This window comes from Manis pentadactyla, chromosome 1 (assembly GCF_030020395.1).
Source record: "Manis pentadactyla isolate mManPen7 chromosome 1, mManPen7.hap1, whole genome shotgun sequence".
NCBI lineage: Eukaryota > Metazoa > Chordata > Mammalia > Pholidota > Manidae > Manis > Manis pentadactyla.
This window is the reverse complement of record NC_080019.1, coordinates 155,947,173-155,963,038: the sequence shown is the minus strand read 5'-3', so window position 1 is coordinate 155,963,038 and position 15,866 is coordinate 155,947,173. Positions and strand designations below refer to the sequence as shown.

The window sequence follows — 15,866 nt, the reverse complement described above, 5'->3', positions numbered from 1 at the left end:
AGAAATTTGACATGTGTATACACCCATGTAGTAATCACCCAGATCAAAGGTATACAAATATTGATTCACAATTACATATATTATAAAATGCTCACTATGATAAGTGTCAACATACAAAGTTACTACAATATTACTGGTGCTTCACAATATTCCCATTGCTATACTTTTCATCTTCATTTTTATAAAATAAAAATTTTAGAACTGGAAATCTGTACATTTCACCTATTATACCTATCCTCTCAATCCCCTCCCTTCTAGCAACCATCCATTTGTTCTCTGGATTTGTGAATCTATTTCTGTTTTGTTATTGTTTGTTTGTTTTGTGTTTTAAATCAGACATATAAGTGAAATCATATGTTATTTGTCTTCTGTCAAAGGTGGAGGAAAGAGCTGTTTCCTGCCTTCTGGCTGCAGTGCCTATCTCCACTGTCAGAACCAGTGGGCTGAGCTCACAGGTGTAAGCCTCTGCAATTTGCGTCTGTAGCTGTCCTAGGCTGGGCCTACTTCTGACTGGCCTGATGCCAGGGCAGGGACTGCGGCTTTGCAAGCCAGTGCCGGCAGGCCTGGAGGAAGGTGCAGCAGGCTGCGTATCACATTGTGGGGCCTTCGAGCTGAGAAGCCGCCAGTCAGGGGGATGGAGCGCTTGAAGCTCCTGAAAATTCCCAACCTGCTGGGCAGAGAACACCCAGACAACCTTGTCCACTTATCCCTTTTCCTGCGCAGCAAGCTCTGTGCAAACCCTGCCCCTTCAGCAGCTCTCTCACTGCTAGGAAGCCTCTCAGACCGCCTGCCTTTCCTTTGTCCCAGGGTGACTAGATGTGGATCCCTGTCCTCCACTAATGGCTGGAATCTCAGTCTCTCCAAGTATTCTGCCTGTCTTAGCTTTCCAACCCTGCTAATCTGCAGAGTATCTTGCAATGTCCATTTGTGCTCCTGTAGCAGATCTCTAGGGCTGGGTGTTCAGCAGTCCTAGGCTTCTACCCCCTCCCACTCCATTTCTCTTCTTCCCTCCTGTGAGCTGGCGTGGGGGAAGGGCTTGGGTCCCAACTGATCAGGGCTTTGGTTACCCTGTTTCGTGAGGTCTGCGCTGTTCTCCAGGTGTGTGCAGTCTGGCGCAGCCTTCTTTCCTGTCGCTCTTTTAGGATTCATTGTATTAACTGTGTTTTTGTATTATATGTGGTTTTAGGAGGAGTTCTCTGGCTCACCTCTCATGCCGCCGTCTTGAATCCCCTGCTAATAATTTTTTAAGATTTTTTGCATCTATGTTCATCACAGATATTGGCCTATAATTTTGTTTTTTCATAGTGTTTTTGCCTGGTTTTGGTCAGGGTAATGTCCTCACAGAATGAATTGGGAAGCATTCCTCCCTTGTCTGTATTTTAGGATAGTTTAAGAAGGATAGGCATTAGCTCTTCATTCAATGTTTGGTAAAATTCACCTGTGACACTATGTTGTTCTAGACTTGTTTGTTAGAATTTTTTTATTACTGATTCAATTTACTACTAGTAATGGTCTTTACAGATTCTATTTCTTTCTGATTAATTCTTGGAAGGTTGTATGTTGATAGGCATTTATTTTCTTCTAGGTTGTCCAATGTGTTTGTGTATTAATTTTCAAAGTAGTTTCATATAATCCTTTGTATTTCTGTGGTGTGTTTGCAATGTCTCCTCTCTCATTTCTGAGTTTATTTTTTTGAGTCCTTTCTCTTTTTATCCTGATGAATTTAGGTAAGGGTTTATTAATTTTGTTTATCTTTTCGAAGAATCAACTCTTAACTTCACTGATCTTTTCTATTGCTTTGTTAGTCTGTTTTATTTGTATCTTCTCTGATCATTATTATTTTCTTCTTTCTACTAGCTTTGGGCTTTGTTTGTTCTTCTTTTAGTTCATTTAAGTGTAAGGTTAAATTGTTTGAGATTTCTCCTGTTTCTTGAGGTAGGCCTTTACAGCTATAAAGTTACCTCTTAGAACTGCTTTTACTGTATCCCAACGATTTTGGAATTTTGTGTTTCCATTTTCATTTGTCTCCATGTATTTTTTGATTTCCTCTTTGATTCACTGATCATTTAGTGTCATGCTGTATAGCCTCGATGTGTTTGTGTTTTTTCTGGTTTTTTCTGCTAATTGATTTCTAGTTTCATACCATTGTGGTAATAAAAAATGCTTGATATGATTTCAGTCTTCTTAAATTTACTGACTTGTTTTGTGTCTTAATGTGTAATCTTTCTTATAATATGTTTCATGTGCACTTGAAAGAACATGTAATCTCCTGTTTGGGTGTGGAATATTCTGTATATATCTGTGAAGTTCATCTTATCTAATGTGTCATTCAAAGCCACTATTTTATTATTGATTCTATGTCTTGATGATGTATCCATCGATGTAAATGATGTGTGAAAATCCTGTACTGTTATTGTATTACCATCACTTTCTCTCTTTATGTCTTTGTATATGTATCTTTATTTGCTTTATATATTTAGGTACTCTTCTCTTATATGCATAGATATTTATAAGTATCATAACATATTGTTGGATTGATCCATTTATCATTATGTAATGTCCTTCTTTGACTCTTATTATAGTCTTTGTTTCAAAGTCTCATTTTTCTGATACAAGTATTTCTATCACAGTACAACAATATCCCTCAAGGAGATCAGTGAGTCACTTGGTGGCAAGTTGGCTAATATGAACCTCTGCTGCTGTGAGAGGGCAGAAATTCATTTTGACTAGAATCAACATAGTTTAGGTATGAATTATCTTTCCTATCTGAAAGGCCTCAGGAAACGACTCTCTGAGCCTGGTAGAGTGGTGCATAACATTTCACCGGACCAAGAAACCTTTGCAATATAGATAGTGTGGTATTGGGCAGTGGTTGGTAAAATAATTCTACTCTATTCTTGGGAAGGAGATTCAGTTCAGTGATGCAGGGAAGTCAGAGTGAAACTGGTCAAGAAAATAGACGAGCAAGTTTATTATGCTCTGTAATAGAGCTGGCCCTGACTTTGTGTCAGCAGACCCCAGATATTTGGGGAAAGTTCCTTTTTATGGGGCTTGAAAGGAGTTTTAAGGAGGAAGATTGTCACGCAAACAAGTGTTGATTGACAGGTTGGCAATGATGTAAGCTAATTTCTACTGCACATGCTCTTTCCCAGAATTGTCTCTGCCCACCGGGCGGGTGGTGGGGACACCTCAGGAGCATGCCCAGTTGGACTATAGCTTATGGAATGTCTCTGTGATTTTACTCCTGCTACATCTTTTCTCATTGGTGGAAGCTATCTGTAGTCTCAATGCTCTAGTCTCAACTTCTCTGTGGTCATCCTGACCTCGTTTCTCACTACTGGCTTAATAAATTGATGAAATGGACATTTCAAATTTGCATGGACAAATGGATATTTGCATCCTCCAGAAATGAGTGATAATTTTATGTTGCCATGCTCTCCATAGGTTAAATACTATGGTCTACGGTCATTCCCAAGTGACCTTCTTGGGGAATTTGTATTCTATTTTCCCACGTCCCTGATCTGTATGAGTTTACATGTCCTGGTTCTCAGAGAGAACTGCTTTTACCAGGGAATGTACAACAATTCTATTGTATGTAAAGGTACAGCTCTCACTCAGTCACTTTGAATTCCTGTTTCCAAGGGTCTAGCAGAAAAGGCAAGGAGTCATAGGCTTACAAGTGTAATTGACCCTGATTATCAGAAAGAGGCAAGGCTGTTGTAATGGGGAAGAAACATATGTCTGATAGTCAGGTGATACATAGGCATCTCTTAGTATTCCCTTGCTCAATTAGCAGTAAATAAACAAACGTAACAACCATGGCCTGAAAAGGGCATGGTTGTGAAGGCCCAGATTCCACAGGGATCGTCAGATTCTGGATCATCTCACCATGTTAGTCACCTGGCATAACAGAGGTGAAGGGTATCAAGAGGAGGGAGAAGATAGATATTGGGGTGGTATTGCAACTTCAGCTGTTGGAACTGTAGGCATCCTTTTAATCTTCATGTTGTAAGATTCTCCTTGAGAAGGAAAGACCCCACTCCTGGTGGAGATTTCCCAAAAATTTATTATAAGAAATAAGTATTTCTGAACAGTACAAGAGGTTGCCTGTCATGGATCTGTGGTTCCCAGCCCAGATACCATCTATTTACACAGCAGTAAGAGTGCCAGTAGCCGATAGCTCTGAACGGAGTTCCTCTCTAGGAAATATCCTTAGATGAAGATAATTGTCTGATGATAGTCTTATATATTTTCCTTTGGGAAAGTATACATCCAGTGACTGTTCGATGAAAATTATAAATTCCAGGTCCCTGCTTCAAGGCATGGTAACTCTGCAGGGACATTCTAAACCTCCACTTCCTCATGGGACTAGTTCCATGCCTTGGCTATTATAAATAATGCTGCTACATATGTGGGGATGCAGGTATCTTTTTGAGTTAGTGTTTTCATCCCCTTTGGACAATGCTATAGTGTGAAAACAATATGGTTCTGGCATAAAAACAAACATACATATTGATGGAACAGAATCAAGAGCCCAGAAATGAACCCAAGCATATACAGTGAACAGATATTTGTCAGGCAAGACAAGAATATTCAGTGGAGAAAATATAGGCTCTTCAATAAATGGTGCTGGGATAATTGGATATTCACATGTAAAAGAATGAAACTGGACCCCTATCTCACACCACTCGCAATTAACTCAAAATGGATTAAAGACCTAAATGTAAGACCTGAAACCATGAAACTCTAAAAGAAATTTAGGAATAATGTCCCAGGTCTTGGTAATGATTTTTTGGATATGACATCTAAAGCATATGCAACAAAATAAAATATAAGCAGGACTACATTGAGCTAAAAGCTTCATGTAGAAATAAACCACCAAAAAAAATGAAAAGACATCCCATGGAATTGGAAAAATATTTGCAAACCAGTTATCTGATAACAGATTAATATCTAAATAATAAGTCATATAACTTCAAAGTGAAAAACCATATAACCCAATTTAAAAATAGGCAAATGACCTGAACAAACATTTTTCCAAAGCAGATCTCTGAAAGGACAACGCGTATATGAAAAGATGTGCAGTATCATAGTCATTAAGGAAATGCAAATGAAAACCAAAATGAGATACCATCTTGTCTGTTAGAATGGCCATGACCAAAAAAACAAGAAATGACAAGTGCTGGCATGCATGTGGGAAAAAGGGAACTCTTGTGCACCTTTGGGAGTATTATTTACTGGTATAGTCACTACAGAAAACAGTGTGGAGGATCCTCAAAAAATTAAAAATAGAACTACCATTTAATCCAGCAATTCCTCTTCTGAGAGTATATCCGAAGATAGTAAAAATACTTAATATTTCAAAGTATGAGATTTTTGCTGAGGAAAACTATCAAAAGTAAAGGGTAACAATTGGAAGGTGGTATATATGAAAAGTCTAGCTTGATTCTTAGCAGGTAATAATTCTCAGTAAATTATTTTTTTCTTTTATAGTTGTACATGTCCAAGTGACCAAAAATATTTTTGTTTATATATATATAATTTTCTCTGTTGTCTCCATTGTATATGCTTGAAGAAAATTTCTATCTTTGCTATGAATATATAAGTAATCTGCATTAGAAGCAGTCCTGGTTGCTGGTATTCCTAATAACAAGCAAGAGAAATGATATGAAAGAGGGAAAAAAAAACTTTATTTAATTAAAATGTTTCAGAATAACTGTATCATTCATGATGGACAACTATTCAAGCTACATAGTCTATGGATAGTTCAATATAAATAGCATCATTTTCAGCTACAGATTTGTAAATCACCATTATACAGATACAATATTTCAGAGAACTTGAGAAAAATTAACTAAAACTAAAGATGATAATGTTCTTGATTAGAGAATACCTGTTCTCCATGAATTGATATTTAGACATAATTTTTAAATGAACTCTATGTCAAGAATCGAATTGAAATATATATTTACCTCTGTCACATGGTGTTGCTTGAGAAGGGATTAATATTTGAGAACTTGGAATATGCCAGAGTTTCTAAATTTATGCTGTGGGATTCCAGAAATTTGCTAACAGAGGTAAATGGAGGTGACCTTTATATATACTGAATTATATTCCTAGAATAGTTGGATTTGTTGAAAATTATAACTATACTCTGAAACAACTAGTTACTATTATAACTAACTATATCCTGACACCTTTTATGACCTCAAAGGTCATTATTTAGTTCACTCCTGTGAGAAGCTAATAGCTTAGATTTTAAAATGCATGTCCTTTTTGAACTTATTTGGCTTATACACTAGCATGTTTTAGTAATTAATATTTATATACCAAGTGGCCAATTCTACTTTCTGAGCATTCTCTGGTTTTGAAAAATGTTTTAACAAATTAAAATACATTTTCTACAGATGTTTTGTTTCAGTATTTACAATATCTTCTTTATAGTTTTTTTCATAACATTTATTACTACCTTATTTCTTAGACTATAAATAAAAGGGTTTAATAAAGGAATTACTACAGTATAAAAAACAGAAATGAGTATATCTTTATCCCCTTCTTTAACTGAACTTGGTCGAATGTACATGGAGAGAAGAGAACCATAGAATATTGAGACAGAGAGAAAGTGGGATGCACAAGTAGATAAGGCTTTGCCTCTTCCCTCTTTGGATTTCATTAGGAAAATTGTGAAAAGGATGAAAATATAAGAAATTATAACTATTGTGATAGTGAAGGTTTGAAGTGACCCTGAAAAGATAAATATCATCAATTCATTGATATAAGGATCAACACAGGAGAGTCTGAATAATGGAAGAACATCACAAAAAAAATGATTGATTTGATGAGACCCACAGAAAGTTAATCTAAACAGGAACACTATATGAATCATGGAATGCAGGTTTCCAGCTATGTAGGCCCCTGTGGTCATCTGAATGCAGAGTTTCTTTGACATCATGGTGTGGTACTGCAGTGGCCTACATATGGCCACACAGCGGTCATAGGCCATTGCAGCCAGGAGAAAGCAATCTGCAGTTTCAGCAAGGCAGAGAAAGTAAAACTGTGCCATGCATTCCTTGAGGGAAATCATTCTGTCCTTAGAAAGGAAGTTCTCTAACATCTTGGGCGTAATGGCACAGGAACAACAGGAATCCATCAGTGCAAGGTTACCCAGAAAGATGTACATTGGCGTGTGAAGACGACGCTCCATGTAAATCAATGCCACCAGGCCAAGATTCCCCACCATGGTGATCAGATAGATGGTAAGGAACACCAGGAACAGAATGGTCTTTAGCTCTGGGTGATCTGAAAATCCTATGAGGATAAATTCAGTTGTAGTAGAGTTGTAGTGGTTATTCTCAATTATATCCACCATGTCTGTTGAGATAGGAATTTTGGAGATACAGGATTCTAGAGTGTGTATAATTTTCCCTTCCAATTTTTCATTTTACAAGGAGATGAGATTCTTTTTCAAGTTTCCTCTACTGTCTCTGAGATGCAGGTACAGAAACTCAAAGGGTATATTCATTTCCATAACATGTCAGTTTTATGATCTCAACTCATGTTCTTAGTACTCCCACAAATGATTTGAAAATCTAGGTAGGATGCTTAAAGTGGAAAAGGCTTGTCTTTATGACTGTATGCATGAACAATGTGCACATTTAGTGTACCTTATTTATATCAGTGTTGACAAATAATTTCAATTTCTGTTCTGTGTTAAAGATCCCTAAAAATAAATTAAGTCAATTTTTAAATTTAATATATTTAATATATGATTGTTTTTTGACAAAGGAGAAAATATTGTAAATTGGGGAAGGATAGTGTCTTAAAATGGTGTTGAGAAAGCAAGACAGCCACATGCCAAAGAATGAAACTGGATCCGAACCTCTTCTATACACAAAATCAACTCAAAATGGAATAAAGACTTGAATGTTAAGACCTGAAACCATAAAACTCCTGGAAGGAACAAAGTGGGTGAGCTCCTTGACATTGGTTTTGACAATGATTTTCTTGGATTGGTACCAAAAGCAAAGGTAACAAAAGTAAAAATAACCTAGTGGAACTACATCAAACTAAAAAGCGTCTCACAGCAAAGGGAACTATCAACAAAATGAAAAGTCAGCTGTGGAATGGAAGACAGTATTTGCAAATCAAATACCTGATGATAAAAGATTAATATCCAAAATATATGAAGAACTCATACAACTCAATAGCAAAGAAACAATCTAATTTAAAAAATGGGTGGGGAATTGAATAGACATTTTTCTAAAGAAGACATATAGATGGCCAATAAACACATGAAAAGACAGTCAACATTTCTAATTAGCAAGAAAGTGCAATTTAAAACCACAATACAACTCATACCTGTTAGATTGGCTACAATCAAAAAGACAAAAGATGACAAGTGTTGTTAGGATGTGGAAAAAGGGAACCCTTGTGCATTGTTGGTAGGAATGTAAATTGGTATAGCTAATATGGAAAATAGTATGGAGATTCCTCAAAAAATTAAAAATAGAAGTACCACATGATCCAGTATTTCCACTTGTGAGTATACATATGCAAAGGAAATGAAAATAGTATCTTGAAAAGATATATACACTCTCCTGCGCACTGCAGCATTATTCATAATAGCCACGCTATGGAAGCTACTTAAGTATCCATCAAAAGACAGAAGCATAAAAAAGATGTGATATATATGAATGAATAATATTCAGCCATGAGGAAGAAGGAAATCCTGCTATTTGCAATATAGGTGGACATTCTCTCTCTGTATATACATACAATATACATGATGAACAGCAATAAACAATGAAGACATTATAGTAAGGGAGATAAATGAGTAAGGGAGATATATGTATATATATACACACACACACACACACACATATATATATATAAATACACACACACACACACACACACACACACACGCACATATCATATGCCAACTTATATGTGGAATCCAAAAAGGTCAAACTCATAAAAACAGAGTGAAATGGTAGTTACCAGGAATGGGGGGGTGAGGGATGAGGAGAGATGTTGTTTAAGGGTACAAATTTGTAAGCAATAGATAAGTTCTGGAGATCTAATGCACAGTGTAGTGAATATAGACAAGAATATTATATTATAATCATCAAAATTATTAAGTGACTAGATCTGAATTATTTCTACCACACACACAAAAAATGATAATTCTGTGATGTGATAGAATGGTAACACTGCAATTGCAATCATATTACTATATGGAAATACCAAATCAATATGTACATCTTAAACACGGGTATATGCTAAACATATTTCAATAAAATATATATGTATATTTTAATTCAAAACATTTAGGCATCTTTATCTGAATTGACTAACTGGCTATTTGTTTCTGAAAAAACTGTGTAAGATTTTTCTGTAGTATATCATGGTATATTAAGCTAATAAGTATAAATATTAATTTTTATTATAAAGATTGCCTGTATAGTTTTTCTAACACTAGAAAAATAGAAAACTCTTTAAATCTCAATGTGATTGGAGACAAATTTTGTTTTCCTTTAAAATACTAGCTTCTGTCATTATTTAGTTATCCATGAAGACGTAATGACTGATGTGTCTAATCATATAAGTTTTCTGGTCAAATGGGTTTATTTTCCATAACCAAAACATCAAACTAAAGGCACTGGTTAAAATTTTATATATTTGTTTGTTTTAAAATAATAAATAAAAGACACTTAATTATTCAAGTAAGTTAGAAATAACATTCAATGAAAGTGCTTGAATTATTTAACAGAATTACCTGGTCCTTACCTGTGTATTTTGAAGTTCTACCTTATAATCAGAAATGGCCAGTGTGAATTTCAGTTGATTCTCATCTTAGTTTCCATAGCCTACAGTTTTGAGAAGAGCTACACAGGTAAGTAAGAAGTTGAAATATAACAATTGAAAAGTGTTTAGATAAATAAATATTTATAGGTGCTAACATTAAAAGTAAAAATAAATTAGAATACTTCTCATACCTAGATTTCACTGAGAGGAGTTTTATAACACCTTATGTTTGCTGTATGGTATTAGGTCTCAGAGAATTTCAGAATATAAACCTTGATATCCAAAACATTTGGGATTAAAAGAATGAAAATCTGGGAGACTATAATAGATCAGAGTAAATAATTATGATTCTTAAAATGAAAGTTAAAACTTTCCATCAAATCCTGCAGGGATTTCTCTTCACTGACATCAGGGTATTTCTGTAGGGAGAGTCAGTCCCCAAAACATATAAACCATGTGACATTAATGTGCCCAATGCAACAATGAGGATAAGGCAAGTGACCTTCATTAAGTAAAGTCATTTGATGATTACCTTGCTCATTATTATGTAACCAAACTCGTTTAAATTCTGTTTATTATTCTGTATAAATGTAATTAAGCAGAAAGTCTCAGGTTGGCTTTACCTTACACTGGAGAAATTAACATGGTTTTTGAAAGATGATTAGGATTTGGAAGCAGACTAACAGACGTTAAAGATTCAGGGTCTTCAACTATTTCCTTCATGGGTTGAATTTGTCCCCACATCTTATAAAACCCTCACTGGAAATTTTGATAATAATATTTGTTCCCACATATGAATTACTGAGATTATTCTCCTTTCTTTTCAGTTTACCCCAGCTGTCTTATCTTTCTTACCCTGTTTTTTTCCCTTTCATTCCACTAATCACTTCAGTATACTAAATATTTGTTACTACTGTGTAATTGGCCACTGCCTTTCATGTACCACCCCACAGCATATAGGCTTAAGAGAGAAGGGATTTCCCTGTTATGTTCTTTCCTGTAATTCTAGCACCTGACCTGGCTCTCTGTAATGCTATAAATATTTCTCAAAACAATGAAATATATTACATTCCCCAGCTCAAGAATTTGTAATCTTTATTCATTAGTTTTTAAACCAAGTCCATTTTCCTTATTTTGTTATTTCAGATGCTCCAAGTCTCTCTGTATCTTACCTATCACATTACTTTCTCCTGTCATCTCAGGACATTTGGCCATGTGCATTCCTACACTGCTCCTCTGCACACTTGCTTCAGATAATTTGCTCATAACGTTTGCCTCACCCAGAACACCTTCTTCTCCCTCTCTTTCTATTCCAATCTTACTCATTCTTGAGCTCAAATCTGATCAATGAGGACTTTCCTAGGTCTTTTAAATAGAATTGATTGTTCCTTTTCCTACATTATTCTTTCCCCAAATCCATAACACAAGTCTAATCAATTATCAGACAAACCAAAATTTAGGGACATTCTACAGAATATTTGATCAGTACTCTTCAATATTGTCAATGTCACAAAAGATAAGGAAACACTGAGAAACTGTCACAGATTAGAGGATACTAGGGGGTCATGATAACTAACTGCAAACGGGTAACCTGGATTGGATAAATAGAATAAAAAGGAAAAATGCCTTCAGTATTCAGAAGGATAATTACTACTTCAAATCTAAAATTCTGTATAAACCAAAGTAATAATCATGTGTATAGAAAGAATAAAGGCAAAAAAGATTTCTTAGGAAAAGAAGAAAATGTGCCATGAAGCGGGAGACAGAGAACTTTTGGAAACAGAGTATCTAACACAAAAATTCAATAAAGGGAAATCTCAGTAGGACAGCTGAGCATTGGGCCCAGAGAGTAACCTCTCCAGTTTGGAAAAGGGATGTGGGGAGCACCAGGAATATCTCTAGGGTAAAAAAGATTATTTAATGCAGTTGAATTATAAAGAAGATATTTGATAGGCATGTGAGGGATATAATTGAAAAAGCAGGAAGATAAGGTTTTATTACCTTTTAAAAAAATCTCACACAGTCATACAGAAGAGGGAATATAATCATGATAATAGCACTAATTGTCTCAGCAGTGGAAAGTATTTTCAGGTCCCTAATAAGAACTGATTTATTATTAAAAAGCATGATATCCCACCTAGAATGAGAGAAATGGGGAGCTTTTAAATGAATACATAAATGATTTTCATTTAGCATAACAGGAAGTTCATTAATATGTCCACAAGTGATACTAAGAAATATAAAGGCATATTTTCAGATAGATAGCTAAAAATAATTAGAGAGTGGTGTATGTGAAATTCATAAGTCATAGTGGGCATAAAACTATTGGTTTTGGGGTGCACCTTTTCCTTCTATTTTTAAAATGGTTTACGAGTAAAAATTTAAAAAGAAAGAAAAAAGGACCAATAGCAGTGAGAGCAACTGAAGCTATTGATATTTTACACTGGGGAGATGATGTCAGCCTGGAATTTTGTGAAGGTGGTGTAAGTGGAGAGATGTCAGCACACTTCAGATATACACTTCAGAGACAGAATTGACAGATTTTGTGAAAGTTGGGATGTGATAGCTGAAGTAGATAGGCAAAATTCCTCGTTTCTTGCAGGGGCAATGAGGACTTGATCATATGGGTGAAGGTTGAAACTACTGTGTTGTTTATGTGAAACCATCATAAGCTGTGTATCAATGATACTCCAATAAAAAAAATTGAAGTATGGAAAAGAAAAAAATACAGATTACTTTTATAAGATATCTCTGAATGAAAGAGGACTTAGAAATCTTAATACAAATGGAAGAGATAAATAATTAACCAATTGATTTAGAACTTTTCATTAATTCATCCTTTTCTGATTGATTTATGATAACCTTATTTTATATGGTAAGTTAATTTTGGATAATCTATTTTCATTGATATATCAACTGATTGTTGATTTAAAACTAAATATTTTAATTATGGAACTTCAGACATTTTAATGTATAATACATCAAGTCTGTTTATTATTATGTTTCTAGAAAAGTGTTAGAATTATTTTACCAAGTCCCCAGGTAAGTCCATGGATGTTTGAGTGAAGTGAATCTGTGGATTAGTTTCGGACTAACAAGCCAAATAAAGTTACACCTTCAGTTAATGACATGTACTAAAGAAACTCCATGAAGACTCAAGAGTTAAATGCAAACATTTAAACTATCCAAAAAAAAAAAAAGAGGTAAAAAAACAGGAAGAAGGAGTTAGAAGAAAAATAGAAATAGAAATAGAAATGTTGGTGATCATAGACCCAATTAAGATCAAGAAATTCTAAATAAAAATGCATGAAAGTGACCACATAAGACAAAATTAATAAATATGCCATATTTAGAAATTATAAATAACAAGCATTAAAATACTATTAGCACACAGAGAAATTATTTGCCACAAATAGTCACAGCATTCAGTATCTTTTCTTTGTAAAATAGTTGTACAAATAAATGAGGAAAAACAATAAAAGTTAAAGGAAAAGTGAACAGATAATGCAAAGAAGTAAAAATGGGTAATAAACACATAAAACGTTAATATATTTCAGTTATTCAAAAATATTTAAAAACTGTTCTTTCATTTTATTTTTAAATGCTTATTGAGTGTTTACCATATAAGTCACTATTCTGTATTTCATAATACATAACATGACTATGCCTTCAGGAAGGTAAAGGAACTTGATCATCTGTAGGTTAAAGTAGATCTTAATCTACACTAGCCAACCTGTTATAATTCATTGTTAGTCTACAAAATGTATATCTGACTGTATGTTTGTGTGTATTCCTTCTCATTCCATTTTTTCCCTGTTCTTGGAGGCTTATCTCAATCAAATTTCCTAAATATAGATTACTGTAATTAGTTTGCTTCTAGTCTCTGTCCCACAAAACTCATCTATATGTACCTGCTAGGTCAGTTTTCTGAATAGAAAGTATCATTTCAGTGTCCTGCCAGGAAATTTTAAATGTTTGTAACACTCTACATAGGATCAGATTTAATATCTTCCATTAACTAGACCCAACTGAGTACAGATTATTAACTAGACCCAAGTTGAATCAAGATTGACTCTTCTACACATTTAAACATTCAATTTTGATGCTACATTGGTTTATTGAGGTTCAGGACAATAGTGTGACACAATTCCAGGAGAGTAGTAAGAGTTGGTAATGAAAGTTAACATTGCATTTCCTCCTGATTTACTCTGGTAATTGTGGAATTTGGGTTAAGATTTTCCAGACAGTTTTGAAATTCCACTCATGTATCTTTTAACAACCATAGTCATGATTTAGAGATTAATATACATAAAATGTTTTCCTTTTTCTGTATTCCTTATCTATACAGCATTTTGATAAATTGAAATCAGTTTTCCAGAGAGGAAGTTTGTTTAAGAATATTATATTCCCTCATAACTTTTTTCAGAAGATGTGTTACCTCCTTATTTCTCAGGCTATAAATAAAAGGGTTTAATAAAGGAATTACTATTGTATAAAAAATTGCCACCGGTATATCTTTGTCCCCTTCTTCAAATGGTCGAATGTACATGAGGAGACAAATGTAGAATATTGAGACAGATAGAAAGTGGGATGCACAGGTAGAAAATGCTTTACCTCTCCCCTCTTTGGATTTCATTTTGAAAACAGTGAAAAGGATGTAGATATAAGAGATCAAGACAGTAGCAATGGTGAAGATTTGAATTGGCATTGAAAAAATATATATCATTAGTTCATTGATGTAAGGGTCAGTACAAGATAGTCTATAAAGTGGAAGAATATCACAAAAAAAGTGGTCAATTTGATTAGACCTGCAGAAATTTAACCTTAACAGAAACCCTATGTGAATCATAGAATGTAGGTTACTAGCTATGTAGGCCCCTATAGTCACCTGGATGCAAAGTCTCTTTGACATCATGGTGTGGTACTGCAGTGGGCTGCATATGGCCACATAACGGTCATAGGCCTTTGCAGCCAGAAGAAAGCAAACTGCGGTTTCAGCAAGGCAGAGAAAGTAAAACTGTGCCATGCATTCCTTGAGGGAAATCATTCTGTCCTTAGAAAAGAAGTTCTCTAACATCTTTGGGGTAATGGCACAGGAACAACAGGAATCCATCAGCGCAAGGTTACCCAGAAAGATGTACATTGGCCTGTGAAGACGATGCTCCATGTAAATCAATGCCACCAGACCAAGATTCCCCACTATGGTGATCAGATAGATGGTAAGGAACACCACAAACAGAATGGTCTTCAGCAGTTGATGATCTGTGAATCCTATGAGGATGAACTCAGTTGTCAAGGAGTGATTTTCTTTAGCCATACTGACTTTTCAGCTGAGATGGAAACTGTAGAGAAATGAGTTTCTAAATAGTATATCTAATTCTCCCCTCTAATTTTCCCACATACAAAAAGAAAGAAGCTTTTCTTTAATCATCCTATGCTGTCTCCTGAAACACACACTAGGTCAACTTTGTGAGAACATATGCATCACAGATATACACACTCTTAACAGAATTAAGGGATTGTAGAAATGCCTGTGTGAATTGTCAGGACAGGGAAAGTTTTCTCTGCATGAATTATCAAATGCCGATTTACAAATTCCTGGCCAGTAATATATAATCTGGCTTTTCCAAAATTAGAAGACAATAAATTTTTAAAAAGGTTTTCCTAGTTTAGTACCCCTTCGCAGATAACCTTGCCAAGGGATATTTTAAAGAAAGAACCTATTCATCCTTTAAACTAGGATAAGAATATAGAATACCTTTAATCTTTCTTAGTAAGTTAATTTTGATACCATTTTTATATTTATTTTAGCACATTCTGGATTCTACCCCTATATGGTATGATACATTCACCCAAGAAATTATTACTCTTAATTATCCATTTATCCTAATACTTTCTATCTCTAGTTTCAGTTGTCTTACATGCATATCCAACATTTTGAGAGATGGTTACCAAATCTCCATTTACACAGTTTATATTTGTCATGATAAATATTTCTTTTGTACATTCATACTTCTGTAGAAAGTAATGTCCTTGTTTCTGGTGAATTATATTATAAT

At 34.6% G+C, this 15,866-nt stretch overlaps 2 protein-coding genes across 2 annotated transcripts; both read right to left on the bottom strand.

The window, feature by feature from the left end:
* Window positions 1-6,424: 6,424 nt before the first annotated feature.
* Window positions 6,425-7,431, bottom strand: LOC118927891 (olfactory receptor 5K3-like). Its single transcript, XM_036916579.2, has one exon. It carries the CDS (start codon window positions 7,367-7,369, stop codon window positions 6,425-6,427), a length of 945 nt encoding a protein of 314 aa, XP_036772474.1. The 5' UTR covers window positions 7,370-7,431.
* A 6,742-nt stretch (window positions 7,432-14,173) lies between these two features.
* Window positions 14,174-15,124, bottom strand: LOC118927822 (olfactory receptor 5K4-like). Its single transcript, XM_036916439.2, has one exon. It carries the CDS (start codon window positions 15,122-15,124, stop codon window positions 14,174-14,176), a length of 951 nt encoding a protein of 316 aa, XP_036772334.2.
* Between the last annotated feature and the right edge of the window lie 742 nt (window positions 15,125-15,866).